The sequence below is a fragment of the Neodiprion pinetum genome, chromosome 6, assembly GCF_021155775.2.
Source record: "Neodiprion pinetum isolate iyNeoPine1 chromosome 6, iyNeoPine1.2, whole genome shotgun sequence".
NCBI lineage: Eukaryota > Metazoa > Arthropoda > Insecta > Hymenoptera > Diprionidae > Neodiprion > Neodiprion pinetum.
The window spans coordinates 29,081,045-29,096,560 of NC_060237.1; the positions used below are offsets into that span (position 1 = coordinate 29,081,045).

The 15,516-nt window shown below is 48.4% G+C and overlaps 1 protein-coding gene across 1 annotated transcript in view; it reads right to left on the reverse strand.

The window, feature by feature from the left end:
- Positions 1 to 10,485, reverse strand: part of LOC124221490 (fibroblast growth factor 18) — a 100,785-nt gene extending 90,300 nt beyond the window's left edge. The window contains exon 1 of the mRNA XM_046631557.2: positions 10,237 to 10,485. Coding sequence (XP_046487513.1) covers positions 10,237 to 10,250 — 14 coding nt within the window. The 5' untranslated portion in view covers positions 10,251 to 10,485. The remainder of the gene's footprint in view (positions 1 to 10,236) is intronic.
- Between the last annotated feature and the right edge of the window lie 5,031 nt (positions 10,486 to 15,516).

Consider the following 15,516-nt stretch of genomic DNA (forward strand, 5'->3'; position numbering starts at 1 on the left):
TTGCGGAGGCCCCCGATTTTGTTCTAACTCGATCTCGAAACCCTTTTCGAAAGATAAACCGCTCCCGTAACTTTCTCATGTCTACGATTCCGTGTCGCATTATCACCGAAGGCTGCTTGTTTACGAGCAGCAGCTCAAGACAACCGCGGATGCGTCGCTGCAGTCTCATCGTCTCGTTTATCAGAATGGGGAAAGTGTTTTTAAAACAAATTCAACCTCCGGCCTGATCGAGTAAAAGTCTTGTTTAGTCAATGGCTGGAACCCGATGAGTTTGCCCCATTTTAACGACGTATCATGCGTACAGTCCACTAAAAAAAGCGGTGAAACGGATGACTGAAGGAATAAAGGTTTAAAGATTCAGTTACCGAATCAATTTTTCAAACAATTGGAAATGTGATTTTTCATTCGAATAGTTCCATAATCAACAATCCGAGACTAATTACACTGTCGAGTACCGCTCGTTGAGGCCAAGTTCGTAAATTTCCAACAAGCCTTCTTCATGAAAATTAGTGTTTTTTTTCAATCAATTTATCCATATTCAGAGGTATGGTTTAAACCTAGTTCAACGCGACTAATTGACCTCAGCTACACTCGTTCAATTAGCTTTATTTCGTAACTCTTTCGTTCGAGAAATATTTTGAACGGACTGTATACCCGATACATCCTCAACTCTGTCCGTTTTAAGAAATTCAACGGTATGGTTGTCTTCTGGACCCGACCGGTCGTACATCGTTTAACTAGAGTAATGAAAATGTAAAGGATATCCTCGCTAGGCAGTGACGAAAAAAATGTCCAGGGCCTTTACGACCATAATGAGTTGCCACCTCGAAACCCAAAGAACTAGCCATGAAAACGAGCTAACGTGAGGGGAAGACGACTCGAGTCCCGATCGAAGGGTGTTTCGGCAGGAGAGGGTGAAGGATGGACCTGTGTTCCAGCCACGGCATTGTCGTGGAAGTGGACGCGTTCGGTGCGGGGGTATGCGGGAGGATTGTCCGAGTTTCGAAGTTCCGAGAGGACATCGAACTCGCGGAGGATGGGTCCGGGTGTTTTCGCATACCCGGGGTGTGCAAACATTTGTCTAAATTTGCGAGATCGAGTGGGGAATCGATAACAAGTGGTTTCAACCTGGAAGGAGGTCAGTAGTCAGGCTGCGGACGCTGCAGAGCCGAATGGAGGACCGGTTTGCAGGAGATTCGGCAGGCGAAGAAGGAGCGACGCCGCGTCGCCTATTTGCGTAGCAGGCATAGAGTGTCTGTGCAAACAATTTTCGCCATCCCCGTTGCGGGACGGCGAGGGTGTCAGGACGCGGCGAGGACACGCGTTGCGAGGAAAAGGAGCGGGCAACGCGCGGAGAATGTTTGGAGACGATGTTGACACGGACGTGAAAATTTAAAAATACAACGGTGCGCGGGTAGCCGGCCACCGAGTGCCGGAGAGTGAGTAGCTTGTACATACGTCTACACGTATACAAATACGCGCGGGGAAAACGCGTCGGTGAGTTTCCGTCCGTCTTGCCCGTGGTGCACCTCGTGTCTCGGTATTGGTGTATCATGCGCAAGGTGATCGTAAGTTTTCGAGTCCGCGGAGGCGAAGCAGCAGCAACAGCAGCAACAGCAGCCAGCAGCACACGGGTGAAAACTTGTTCCCACTACACCGAGCACACGTCTGACTTACGAAACCCGAGGACATAATTATTGATATTAATTTGAATATTCCTATTTATGTTATTTTTTATTAATTTTCTTCCCGACTTCTTGTCGCTCCTTTTTCATTTACGTTTCTTGTTTTTTTTTTCTCATCTCCACCTTATACGTTTTATATGGGTGTACACCTCTACCGCGGCATGGCAGTGACATTCCGGCAGCGGTTCTTCTCCCTTTACTCAATATCTTCAAACCGTATACGTGCCACGTTATCCGTGGCTCGATATTAATCGTCGATTTAGAACTCGTTCGCGGACGCCCAACGATATGATGCGCGCGCTACTTGAGCGTCGCTTCATCCATCTAGTGTTGCAAGCCACGCTCCACGCCCACGGAACAGCTCCAGGTGCGTACGCTGCCGCTCCGTTTCGGTACACCGAGGAGAAGACCAGACTCGGACAATCACCATGCGAGTGGTACCTGCTCTCCTAATTAATTGGATTCCAAAAGTGCAGCCGGTTAATGTACGATAATGTTTGATAATCGATAATTCGCGTTTTAGAAAATCGTAGTACCAAGGATCATTGTCTACTCGTCAAAAACAAGGTCGTCCAAATATTTGTTTCGTATATTTTTCCAAACGGTTTCATTCCGAGCGATTAACTACTTTTGCAATCGGATGCGCAGTTTACAACAAGTGTTTCGAAGTCACTCAAACAAGTACTTCAATTTGACGAATATATAAGCACGTTCCGCGTAACTTGAAATTCATTGTGATACAATTCGCTGTTTCCAAAACCTTCCAATAGCCACAACTGTTAATGACGATTGCGGTGAGAAGCCGCGATCAATCCGTTCTCCACGATGCTGGTACCTCGTGCGAAATGAAACATGAATCTAGATCCCGAAGCAGGGCCGACACCTGTGCTCTAGTCAGGGTGTAAACGAGGAGAAGGGGCCGCGGGAGGCGTAACACGCACCAGAGATGGTGCATCGTACGGCAAAGGTGAGAACGGAATGCGTCGGTTTGTGCTCATTAGCTTTCGTCGAGCGAGTTCAATCAGATTACGAGGGCCGCGACGACGTGCGTCTGGGCAGAGTTGGCCGGTTGTTTGGTCGGGTCCGCGCAGCAGCCTCACCTCACCTATGGTAAGTATTTTATCTACCGGTCACCGATCAAAACGCATCGGGATGATTTTATTATTTGGCGCCTCGGAGCTCGGTGCGAGCCGGTTGTCATTGCTCATGGTCTCTCATTCCTCCCAGCTCCGGGACCCGAAGGCAGCTGGCCTCGTTTTTACGATGAATTAATGGACTCGCACCCCGAGCTGCCCGGCGCCAGGGTGCAGCGTAACCTGGAGTACCTTTGTAGCGGGGCAAGGCGTAGAGCTTGCGTGTGCAGCACAATATCACAGCGGCATAGCGGCAGTAACCGACGCTGAGAATTAGCCTTAGGCAGCCATAAACCATCCGGGATGCTTTTACGGCCTGTGTTGTGGTCTTACTCGTAATACTCTTCGTTCCATATCGAGCCCGAACAAGGGCGTGGTGATGGACGCGGAATAAAATAGAGAAAGACGTAAAAGGAGTAGCCGGCCGCGGCCTCGGCCCCATGAAATCAGCTCCGGATCTTCGCAGGTTGATCAATTATGTCTTGTATATATACGTATGTGTATATGCCGGATTTAATAGACAAGTCACGACGGCGGGAGAGAGGGAGGAGAGCTGATTCCGAACCATAAAAAATATATCCCAACGAGGGAACTTCCATCTCTCGCTTTAACGTCAGCCACTGAATTATTCACTGGTTAGAATTACTGCCACGGGATGACTCGGTTCAAATCGTTAAATACCTACAACGAACGGCACAGTCAGCCTGGCTCGAAATATGTATACCGAAGTGAATATGACGAGGTGGGATAGAAGTTGGGAAAAGCCTTAAAGAGGAAAGGTGGCGCCCCTCCCTCGTCCCGATTTGACAATGTCGAAATCGCCTAATTACCTCACGCGATCAATTACACTGGAACGACGAGACGCGGTCATGGGAGATGATTGTGAGAACCGATATACGCAAGGAACCAAAACACACGCGTGATAAAGAAAAAGTAAAATAAGAAATACAAGATGAAAAAAAATAATAAATATATCCTCTGAAATATTTATCGCTCGGAATAACTGCGGAAGAACTCGGTATAAATCGTTAAAGATGAACGAGGAGACAGGTTCGAGAGTCTCGCCCAACAGGCTGCACCAGCCAAACCAGCCCACAATCCACATACTAGGCACCATTTACCAACACCAGGCCGAAGCACGACTCCGTCTCTTTGCCGAACCGCTCTTCTTGTATGTCAAATTGGTGCGTCGTCGTCGTCGTCGTCGTCGTCGTGAGGAACGGAGACCGTGAGTTGCACTCCGGAGACGGGGACCGAGTATCGGGAGAATAAGTGAGAACCGATCAATCGCTGCCGAGTGACGCTATCGCTGGCATCAGCCCGGCGACAAGTGCAGCCCATCCCGACGCCTCGACGATCCGAATTGCCCCTCGGGGGACGTGAGCCTCGCGACCGGCGCTATGCGATACGCACACGTGTTCTACGCGGTACCGGTCCACCACTCCGAGGCGTTCGGTTCCAGGGTGATCCAGGGTCGCCTCGAGGGGGGCCCGGGGTCAGAACCCGAAGATATAATTGAAGGGGGTCCATAGGTTTGTTTGAAGAGTGGTTTTTTAATCGACCCGCGACACCTGCCACATCTATAAGAATATTGTGAAAGTTCAACTGGGACTTTACGATCGTCAAATATGCGTACGAAACGCGTAAGAAAGGGACTTACACTCCCGTTGCTTTGACGCACGGAAGGTTATTACGAGAAAAGGGCTTACTCAATTATGATGCATCGACTGCGCGGTAATGCTTTCCATTTCCTCCAACGATTGAAAATTTACACTCGCAATAGGGGTTTGACTCGAATAATGGCCTGTCGTTGTGCTTGTCCAGCGACAAGCCACGGCTCTGACACAAAGCGACATCGACTCCACGAAAAGAAGATAAAAAAGAAAAGGAAAGGTGAGGACATAAACAACATTTTCCGTAACTCGTAGTTCTTCCTCGAAGAGTTCGAAGTGTGACAACCGGTTGTGTGACGATGCGAGAAGAAAAGGACGCCAATGGAGAAGCGGAGGACCACTTGAAGTGGCCATTACTCGATGCTATGTTGCTAGGATAAATCTATCGATGCACTTGTATCGGTACATTTAGTTTGATCTACGGCATATTCTCGGCCAATTTTATACTAGACAATGTGGATAGGCCTCCCACCGAAATGGCTAACTGCGGTAGCCAAGTTGTCGAAACAATGCGATGCATTGTAGGCTCGCGAAAGACGCCGCGCTACTTTTTCCTTTATTTATATTATTGGCAGCAGAAGTCGTAAAAGTATCCTCCATCCTTCCGGAGGGCTCGCTTTAACCTCGGTTGTCTCTCCTCCCATAGACGCGCTCTTTTCCAACCACCTCCACGGTTCGGGGTCAATGCTCGGAGCATCGGGAGCGTGTCCAGGGTGGCGCGGGATCTTCTTATACCGCCCCTAGAACCGAGCTGGGTAATTTTCGGTCAACCCTGGTACCGCGGGTCCAATTAGAGACGGCCGCACCGTGGCCCGGGATAAGTTTGGCGAAAATAAAACTCGGCAGACGCCGAGTCTGGTACCAGACGGATTAATGCAAAGGTGCCTCAGACCTAACAAGCGAATCATCTTTCCGAGATATATTATGTCGCTTCACGGGTGGTTAAGCCTGGAGAGTGGCTACCTACCAAGAGCTCGACAGTGCTTGAGAAGCTCGAGAGAAAGGAGGACGGAACGAGGAGACGAGGGCGAGATTCATCTCGGCGAGTCAAGATCCAGGGAGAGGGGATGATGCTGCTGCTGCTGCTGTGGCGACGAGGACGTCGGCGTGCCTCTTCGGTAATGCCTTGTAAGCCGCACTAATCTCCTTGCCTCTTATTCTTACCTCTTTACCTCCGCGTAAAACTTTCTCCCTCGCCCTCTCTCTCTCTCTCTCTTCTGATTTACCGAGATGTTTTCATTGTCTCTGTTCCCCGGACTATATACCCATACTCGTGATGATAACAATCTCGCCGACTCTTTTTGGTTCTCCTTCACGTCTACTCGCCTTCATCCGGCTCTCAGGCTCCAGCCGGGTTTTTACAACCGGGAACGACTCGCTAGGCGGATAGATATGCGCGTAGTTGCGATGGCAAAAATTACCCGAAGCACGATCACCGCGGCTGCCGTTGGCCGAGATTGGATCGGGAATTTCCCACAGAGAGCACGAATAACCGGAATCGCCTGCTGCAGTTTCTGCGGAAATAAACTTGGAAAATTTATGAAGCCCGGGCGCAGGGAAAAGGGTGCGGAAAATTAGCAGTCCCTCATCTCAGCGGCAATTAACTGATTATCCTTTCAGGGAAACTGACCCATTTTAAGGTGAACAAAGTATTACAATAACGAGTTTCGTCGTCGACAACACTGCAGCGGAGCGCCGAATAAAGCCGGGGGTGACAAATTTCCCGGGTAAACGAAAGAGAGTGAACCGTGGACCCATGGAAAGAGGTGGGCCGGAATAAAGCTCTGTCCTTAATTGGAACAGTGGCTTAGTGAGCCGGGTGTAAACAGGAGCTTAGCGCGAGGGACGTGCCGCTGTCGACTTACAATTAGTACCAGATGTTGACGAGCCCGCACCCGGGTCCAGGAAACCCCGAGACTCCGCAGGCGGCTGTACGTTCGCCCCATTATATTTTGTCAGGAATAAAAGTAATTCTCGATCGACAAAAACCCCTTTCGAAATGCAGACTTGACGCTGTTTCAATGCACCATTAAAAGCCCTGTCGCTCCGGGCGATGGCTGCGAACCCCGGGGTCAAATGCCCGCGTAATGATCAACCGATTATCAGATATTTCCACACAAAGAGGGGAGCGTCTACAGTGATTGCCGCCTCGAGCCTCGGCGACATTGTTGCCTGAGTCTGAGGTGCCAAATGCACCTGTAGCTTGTTAGCGTCCGTTGTAATGCCTCGCAATTTGCATTCTAATTCGTTCCTCGGAGTCGTTCGTGTTGAAGAAGAAGAGGGTACATTAACGAAAATGCACATTCCGCGGTGCCCTTTGGCATTCCTCGAAGAAGTTTGCGGTTCGCGAAGTTCCTTTCGCTTACCAATCGCGGGCTGAAAGGCAGACGGGTACCTTGCAGTTCGAGTTAAAGTAGAATACGAAGTAAAAGGAGGTGCAGTGACCCCGGTTCGGCGTTGCGTTCAGTGCTCGATAAATCGGGCAATCAGGAGGGATCCACGCTCGGATAAACTTTAAGCATTTTACGTGATTAAAGTTTTCCTACATGCGGACAAGTTTTCCTTTCGGCGTACGGCGGCGACTCGATTCTACCGGCAGAAAAATATGCGACACTCCCACTCGCCCGGCACTTCTACCAAAGCGATAGATACCCCCCCACCGACCCGAACCGAACGGACCGACTTTATCGAGTTCGACCCGCCGTCAGGACAAATCGCCCAAGTTTTAAGTATTTTCAAAAAGAATTCCACCCGCGAAAATACGCCGGTATACCTAGACGTACCAAATACCTATGGGGACATGGGGGTATAAGGTACCTTCGAGGCAATAAAATATGTCTGCATGGATGCGTTTACGGATGGACGGACTGACTCACCGAAAGGGTGTGGTGGGGGGATAACTTTCAAGGGGTTGCATCGCACTTGTAGATATTTGTACGTCCGTGGACCGGCAGAGGAAAAGCTTCCACCCCTCTTTGCGGATCACGTTGAACCCGGTTTAATCGCAAGTATCAAATTGAAAATAACAGTTAACAGACTTGAACGCGGTATTTCACAGTTGTAGAAAGGTTACGAAAATTCGAAGGAGCTTGAGAAGAATTTGAGAACAGGAAGGTAACGCTGCGATCACCATTAGTTTCTCACGTCCAACGATGACGAGGTGATTCTGGAGCCTCTCATTATTCCGAAAGCTCGAAAATGGGATACCAAAAATTGCGCTAATCCCTTTAAAGTGAGATCTCTAGGGTCGAGGGGCGAAAGAGGGAGGAAAAGGCAGGTCCGTCTAACAGGTAGGTTACCCGGCGTCGGATCCACGCTGTCACGATGCACCCATGGAAACTTCAAAGAAGCAAAGAACAAAAGATTTCTTTTCCACTCAAGTTCTACAGGTGCTCCGCACCCCCTCCGTCACTCCCCCCCCCCCCCCCCCCCTTGTCGCTTTCTCTCTCTTCAGTTCTCGCGGAGGTTTTCAGCGGTTTGGATAACCCTGCACGGACTCTAGGTGTTAAAGTAAACACCGAGAGCAGCCAGACTTTCTAACGTCATTCGAACGCCGACGGGCCCGCGGCTGCCGTTGCCGCTGGAGCGTTCCGAAATCTTCCGCGTTTCCTGAAAGGCAGTTTGGACAAAAAAGGTGAAAAGATTCCCGCGTCGCTACCCGTACCTGGCGGCTTACTGCTCCTCCCGCAAGTTTCACCCCTGGAGGCAGCTGGTAGCGCAATGCCATTAGCACAACTCCTTTTCTATCGCGTTTGAATTTATCTCGGCTCGTGGAGTGGCGATCAGCTTCGACAGCGAGGGGACCGATAAGTCATTCTCTGATGTAGCCCGGCGGCGTTTGCGTTCACGGTGCTTCAAGTCTAGGTCTGCATGAATTATACGCCGGATTATGGGCCCTCAAATTGCCGTGCATTACAAGGAGTCGGTACCACGCTGGCCCGGCCGATGCGACGATGGTAGCGTTCCTGAACCACGGAAGCAGGCTTCTTTTACGACTGCCTACGTGACGGGGAATCACGGATCGACCGACGATTATCCTACGCCGATCAATGAACCGGGGTATGCGGAGGGTTCGTTGGGTTGCGGGATTTAAAACCCGCGAGTATTTCCCTGCCATGCATCGAAAGCAACTCCGTTTTTACCAAGTTTAAGGAGCAGCGGCTGCACCTCTTTAATCCTTGCTAAATATTCGTTTTATCGTTAACTCTGACAGCCTCCAATAGCTGTTTTCATTTTTTCAAGATTTACGAATGAAAAATCGGTGGAGCAAATCCCACCAGATTCACGGTTTGCGTCTGCTCACTTAACCCAACTCGAGTCGTATATTAATTTGAAAATTTATTACGCTTGTCATCTCACGAATATGCCGACGTAAAATTCCTCCTATTTTCAGCCGAAGGACAAAGTCTCGTGACGCATTTTTACCGTCTTATTTTCCTACTACGACTACCAACCTGCTTTTGTTTTATGTAGGTACCGAGAAAAGTATGATGGACTGAAATGTTTCTTAGCGCGTAGCTCTTACGCGAGACGCCCACCATTGCGGGCTACGAAATGTGCACGAAAATATAACCTGATGAATATTCAAAATTTTCACCGAATGTATATGCAGTGGTGTATGAATAATTGGCTTATATCTTCAACGTCATGTCAATGATTCCACACCAAATTTATGCTCTGTCGGCTCCAGACAAACTGCTGGAATTTAATGGGACCGTCTATAGAATTGAGTTGTCAACCGCTACGGCGCTTTAAATACCGCCGATTTGAACCCAGAATGAGATTACCTATCGTTCTCAAATTTTATTTGTCGTCTAACTTTAATTCACAAGAAACGTGAATCAACTATAGAAAAAATTGTAAGATTAGTCTTACACCGTTCGAGGATATGGATTCTATAAAACAAGCTCCCTGATCACTGATCAATCTTGGATGGTGTAACCGTTCACTCAATTGTCCAGTTTTATAAATCACCCGTCAAAAGATCGGAGGAGCAGGAATTATACCTACAGCTGTTTCTCTGTAATCAAACGGTTGTTTTTCCGCGCGGGCAGAGCTAAGCTTACACATCGATCGATTTTTCCCCATCCCAACTGCTTACGTAAAAGCATTCCGGAGCATTCTTGAGGTTGAATATTTTTCAACGAAGGAATGCAAATCTCGAGTGAATACACTCGACGTATTTATAGCCACGGTGGTGACACGGTACTGAGTTGAAAAAATTCAGCGCTTTCGCGATGAAGCTGAGGGAAAGAGAGAGAAGTAAGAAACAAGGAGAAAAAGAATTAGAATAAGAGGCGGATGAGGAAAAAGGACGAGCGAAGCGGAGGAGGTCCTCCGCGAGGACGCAACGACGGCGACGTAACCGCATTTGTCCTGTCGCGCGTCGTCGACGGAGCCGTCCTACGGTTGTCCACTTGTCCGATGAGCCGGGCTTCAAGCGACAAAAAGTAAGTGTCAAGTGGCCAATGACGCCGTACAACTGACGCCGGCGTCTTCTTGTAGGTGCGCGAGGATGAAAGTTATCTCTAAAAGTGTTACACTTTTTACAATTGTTTTTCTCCTAACATTTTTTGCTCCCGATTAAAAAGAACATCCCTGCCGCTCGCCCCAATATCGTAACACCCAGAAACCGGAACTGATCCGCGGTACTTCGAAAGTATCTTAACCATCGGCGAACAGCACAAGTCAAAATGGGAAGGATGTCAAGAACGAATGCGTTCAACGAAGCTTTTCAGCACTGACCTTATAATGAACATGTGTATCCCGTGATCTCTGGATGGGCAGTCATTGGTCTCCGGCAGTGAAGGGAGACGAAGTCAGTTCCTGGAGGGTCCGGCTGCGGGATTCCTCGATTACGGAGGGTGAAAACGGCACGAAAACTACCCGGACACGTCGGCGTTAAAAAATTCGTTTCGCAAGGTGAACCGGCCTCGTGGTCTCGCGCGGGTCTCGTGGTCTCTCGTGGTCCCGTCACTCGGACGCTCGTATCTCGTGGCGGTGGTCGATAGCGCGGCGCTCTACTGACGTCGCGACGCCTCGCTGTGTCGTGCCGGCCCGTCGACGCTCCTGCCGCCCCCGACACCCCCGGCGTCCTCGACGCCCCCCACGGAATCCGGAACAACCCGGAAACTAACGAACACCCACACACGCGACCGACCAACCGACCGACCGACCGACGCCCGGCGCCAAACTACCCTTGCCTCTTTCCACCCCTTTCCGCCCCCCACCCTCAGACTACGGCCCACGCCACGCGCCACGAGCCGCGACGTCACCGTCGGCGGGGACTTTGAATTTCGGGGATGATTCACCCCCGAGTGATGTGAGAAACCAATTGACCAATTGACCGAATCGCGGAGCGTGCTCCGGTCTTCGCAATGACACCGAGTTTCTTGTGCGTGAGATCAGTGCGTACGCCTCGACAGTGCAGCGGTCCACGTGGGTCCCCCGCTCGCCTCTGCAGCGGGTCTGCGGCCACGTGCCAAATAACTGAGTTGGCACATGTAAACAGAATTGCCCGACAGCAACTGGCCCCTGGTATAATATTCCATTTCATCCTCCTTCGTCAAAACGTCGTCGAAACGAGCTGCTGAGCAAAGCTGCCCGTCTCGTCATAGTAAAACCCGTTCACTCACTCACTCACTCACCGGACAACGCACGATGTCTAATTCCGACCTCCTCGTATCTTTCTCTCGGTCTTTCCGCCTCTCTCACTCTCTCGAATTATCATTTTACTCACCGTGTTATCGTTCGCCGGATTGTCTGTCGTAAATTATACGCTGCAAAGTGGAAGCGAAAGAGCGGAGGAAAGAAATGGAATGAAAAGAACGAAAAAACAAGTTCGAACCAGTTTAAAGCCGCGAGATTAGAGGTCCCCCTGCTCCCTGTAACCGCGCCGAGTTCGAACGACTCGTGCCCGATGTTAATTGAACGACCGGAGCTGTTTGCTTGGCAGTGCAATTTTATATGCGTGTTAGCGGTTGCTTCTCCCTTCGAGGCCTTGTTTTCTTTAGCTTTATGTACAACGCCACCGCCGCGTCGACACCGAAGCGTCGAGTCTAGCGGGGCACTTGGCTTCCGTATAAGAACGCTTCAAATGGGAACACTTAACTCGCACCAGAAGCGAGGGGATAATGTCGCCGAACAAGTTGAGCAGTTTGTGTAAGAGACAAGCGGCGTTAAATGTCACGGGCGTTAGCGGACGGCTGATTGAATGATAAAAATAATGGTAGTATTTGTATAATATAATTGCGGGAGGGTAGCGTGAATGATATGCAAATGGAGTCGCAAATCGCTTCGGTGATAATTCGAGCGGGACCCGGGCCACCCGTCTAGCTCTTCTCCATTCCGTCGAATTAAAGGCCATGTCTATCACACTCTTGTAGATATCTATATGTATACAATACGTATATCGTGGTATTATTTCGACATTGAATCGAATTTTTTAAATAAATTCGTCCCAGGCCAACGCAGAGCTGATTTACGATTCGACTGATACCCGTGGACGCGTTGATTAATGCCCCGCTGTTAAAATATCACTCGTCAACGTGACTAATAAAATAGGATAAAAACAAACGAAAGAATAAAAAAAAAAATAATAATAATGCGTTATAATTAAGACCCCGCCGGAGCCTGGTGTCAAATGCACCTGGTAACGGTCTTAATCGCGTGTTTTTTGAATTGACCTACAACTTCTTTTTTGTCCTTATTTGTTTTATTTATTCACACTTGATGAATTCGCCGTGAAAGTCCTGAGAGTCTATAACGGATAAAGTGATTAAAATGAATCAACGTTATTAGATATAGCCGTAATGGGCGACATGGTTGATTTAATAAATTAATACTATTAAGTCGAGTGTATACGGCGTAAGCGTCTTCTTCGTTGTATTTATAATCTTGTATGGAAATGAAACAACAACGAATATATGTATATGTAGAATACGATTTAAGCAGTTGCAGAGTAGAAAGCGTCAAGGTTGGTATTATAATAATTATTTATTGACCAAATCCCCTGAACTCTATCCTCCGATGCATGTACCCCTATACCTTATATCGCCGTAATGATATTCAATGCTATTTTTCATCGGTAGGTACCTCACCTATCTTTTTATGGGCTATAGATAAGGTGATATAACGAACCGTTCGGTATTTAGGTCCGAACATAAATGGATCTCGGAGTTTTTTTTAATTACTATCTAATTACTTAATTAACATGTCATTATAGAATATTAATAACGTAATAGATTATAGATTCGTAATGCCGAACATACTTCAAGAATATTTCATAACTTTTTAACCGGGCAAACCATCTCTTCTTACTTTTCCTTTTAATTAATCCTTTTCTTTCTACTCGGAGAACGCCACCCGTTCCCCGTCGATCCTGAAGATGAAAACTCCTCAAACTCAGACTGTACAGGGCGCTCTGAATAAAATATACGAGTACGATAATGATGGGAGGATATCGGGGAAAACTCGGAATTGGCACACCGCCAATCCTATTAAGGCATCACTGATTGGCACGGAATTCTTCGGTGGGTCGAGCACTCGGTTTCTATTGTCAACAAGTCCGAGTTCCCGGTAAGAGGTTCAAAGAAAGGCGATGATCGGGATGTATCGCTCCTCACCGCACAATACAAACTAATTTGTTGAATTTCTAAGAGTGCAGCCCACGAGTTCCGCCTCCGCGACATCAGCCACCGTATCGCGGACCCTCGGCTCGTGGAATCAGTGTTGTAAACTCTGTTATATTGCCGAGGCTAAACTTAGACCGAATCGGTTCACGAATAGACTACAATACCACGCGATAGATACGCCTGACGTAAAAATAGAGACAGCTTGCTTAGAAAACAACACCCGGAGGTTGCGGCCTTCTTCGTCCTCCCACACTTTGCCGCATTCCTCTCATGGCCGGCTCTGAGACGAACCGAGGGAACGAACCCGCTTACACGTTACACCCTGCCGAGAGCTTCGCCACTTCCATTTTCCCTTCGGACACAGCCGCGATCAAGAATATCGCATATTTACAGTCGGTGTACCGATCTTTCAATCATTCTTCATTAATATCTGTGGGTGAGTATCTACGTAAATTAAAAACTCTCATCTCACTGGTAGATTGACACGAGCTGTTAGACTTTGCAATTTTTGATTTGAATGAATTCAACGAACTCGTCTAACGTATCCTGTCTAATTCCAATGAACATCTTCTGCGACGGAGGATTTGGCAAATTTTTCTGGTCCGACAGTCACTCCAAAAAAGCGAAAGTTGTCCAGCGGGATAACTTTATTTGAATCCTTTCATTTCTTGATCGTTGATTCGGACTCTCACTTTCAGCCTGTGAGAACACCGACTGGTCGGAGCTTTACTCTAAATGCAAAACAGTTGCGATTTCGTGAGGACGCACCGTGTATTCGGCAGATACGGTGCCCACCGTCACCGAGAGGAAGGGTTCGAGCCACGTGTAGTCTGAAAAGAGAGAAGGAACGGGTCCTAGGGAGCGGATACGTACCTATCGGGGCGTGCGATCGTCAGGAGGACAACAATGCAAAGGTTATTGACGATGGCAGGGAGCCAAAAATAGCAGACGTAGATACGTAGATACAATACCGTATCCATACCGCCGCGTACCACCGTCATATACGATAAAGCCATACACACGTGTACCTACACACTAACGTATCCCCCGGCAAAATGGGTACGCGAACGAGTCTAAGGAGTCTTTTATGGTCTCGGAGACTCTGACGTAGACGCCGCTTTGTGCTGATACCAGCCACGTGCTCCCCGAGGCGGCGTTCCTCCGTCAACCGCATCTTCCCAGACCCTGTGCCGCTGGATCGAACAAATCTGACGCAAGTTCAATTCCGGAACGTTCGTTATCCGCGAGACGAGCAGCGGAACTCGCCATTACAGTTCGTCGATATTAAAGTGTTCGTAATTTGGACAGTGAATTTAAGGTACCGAGCAGAACCCCATGGTCGTAAATGCCCATGGTTCTCCTGCTGTTACGCGAAGAATAGGTTGGACGTTTGAAAAGATGAAAATCCTTCTTCGCTTCATCCGCACTCCTCTGTTTGTGACTTATGAGGGTGTCACAAGCGACACATTAAAGCGTACCAGGCTACCTCGCCCTATCGCTTAATGTTCACGTACCAATAACCGCTTTCTGACTTCGTTCTATTCGCGCCATTACCTGCCCCATTTCTTTATAGCCCTGCAGTTGACGGTTAATTGGGGACGTCAGATATAGAAGCTCAACGCGTAAGTAGGTAGCCGATGATGCAGTTACTCTGGAGCTACCGTCCTACAAAGGATGACCATGACAGTCGTTAGAATTGTCGCGAGCTAACGCGTTTTACGGCCGATAAAATTAATTGCTCGACGATCTCTTAATTCTACGAACCGTATTAGTCTCATTTATCATCCATCCGGCTCCCACCAAACTCGTGACACACATTCGGGCTCGACTACCTTCACTAATCAGACCCTCTTCCCTCAACAATGACCTTTATATGGACATTACAGGAGACAAGGGGAAGAAAAATCGCTGCTCCCACCCTCCGTCTGCACTGACGTAGATGAGAAACTTTACCTTCGGTTCGAGCAGAGCTCGACATTCCATTCTAAGAATCGATTCACTCTTCCCCAACCTCACCGCAGTTTCCAGCGTGACTGTTTCAGAGTTTTTCCAAACCTCGGATGATGCATAAAAGTGATAAAAATATCCAGTACTTTTGATAAGCTATTGTTAGATGTATACAAGATCGCGATCAATAATTTATAAATCAATTCTCTTTTTAACCCTGAACACACCTTGTAGTGTTTTTTGCCAAGTGATCTGCCGTTGGACCTCGCAACGATTTCCACAGGCGCAAAATTTTCTCTCGCACGTACAGGTACGCACATAAAAGTACATGCAATACTTAGCACGAAAAGCCGATGGACGACTAGCGTCGACGGAGTGCATAGGCATTGTGCGGCATTCTGCTATTATATTCTTTTTTTTTCTGTTTCAATTTTTCTTCACTAGT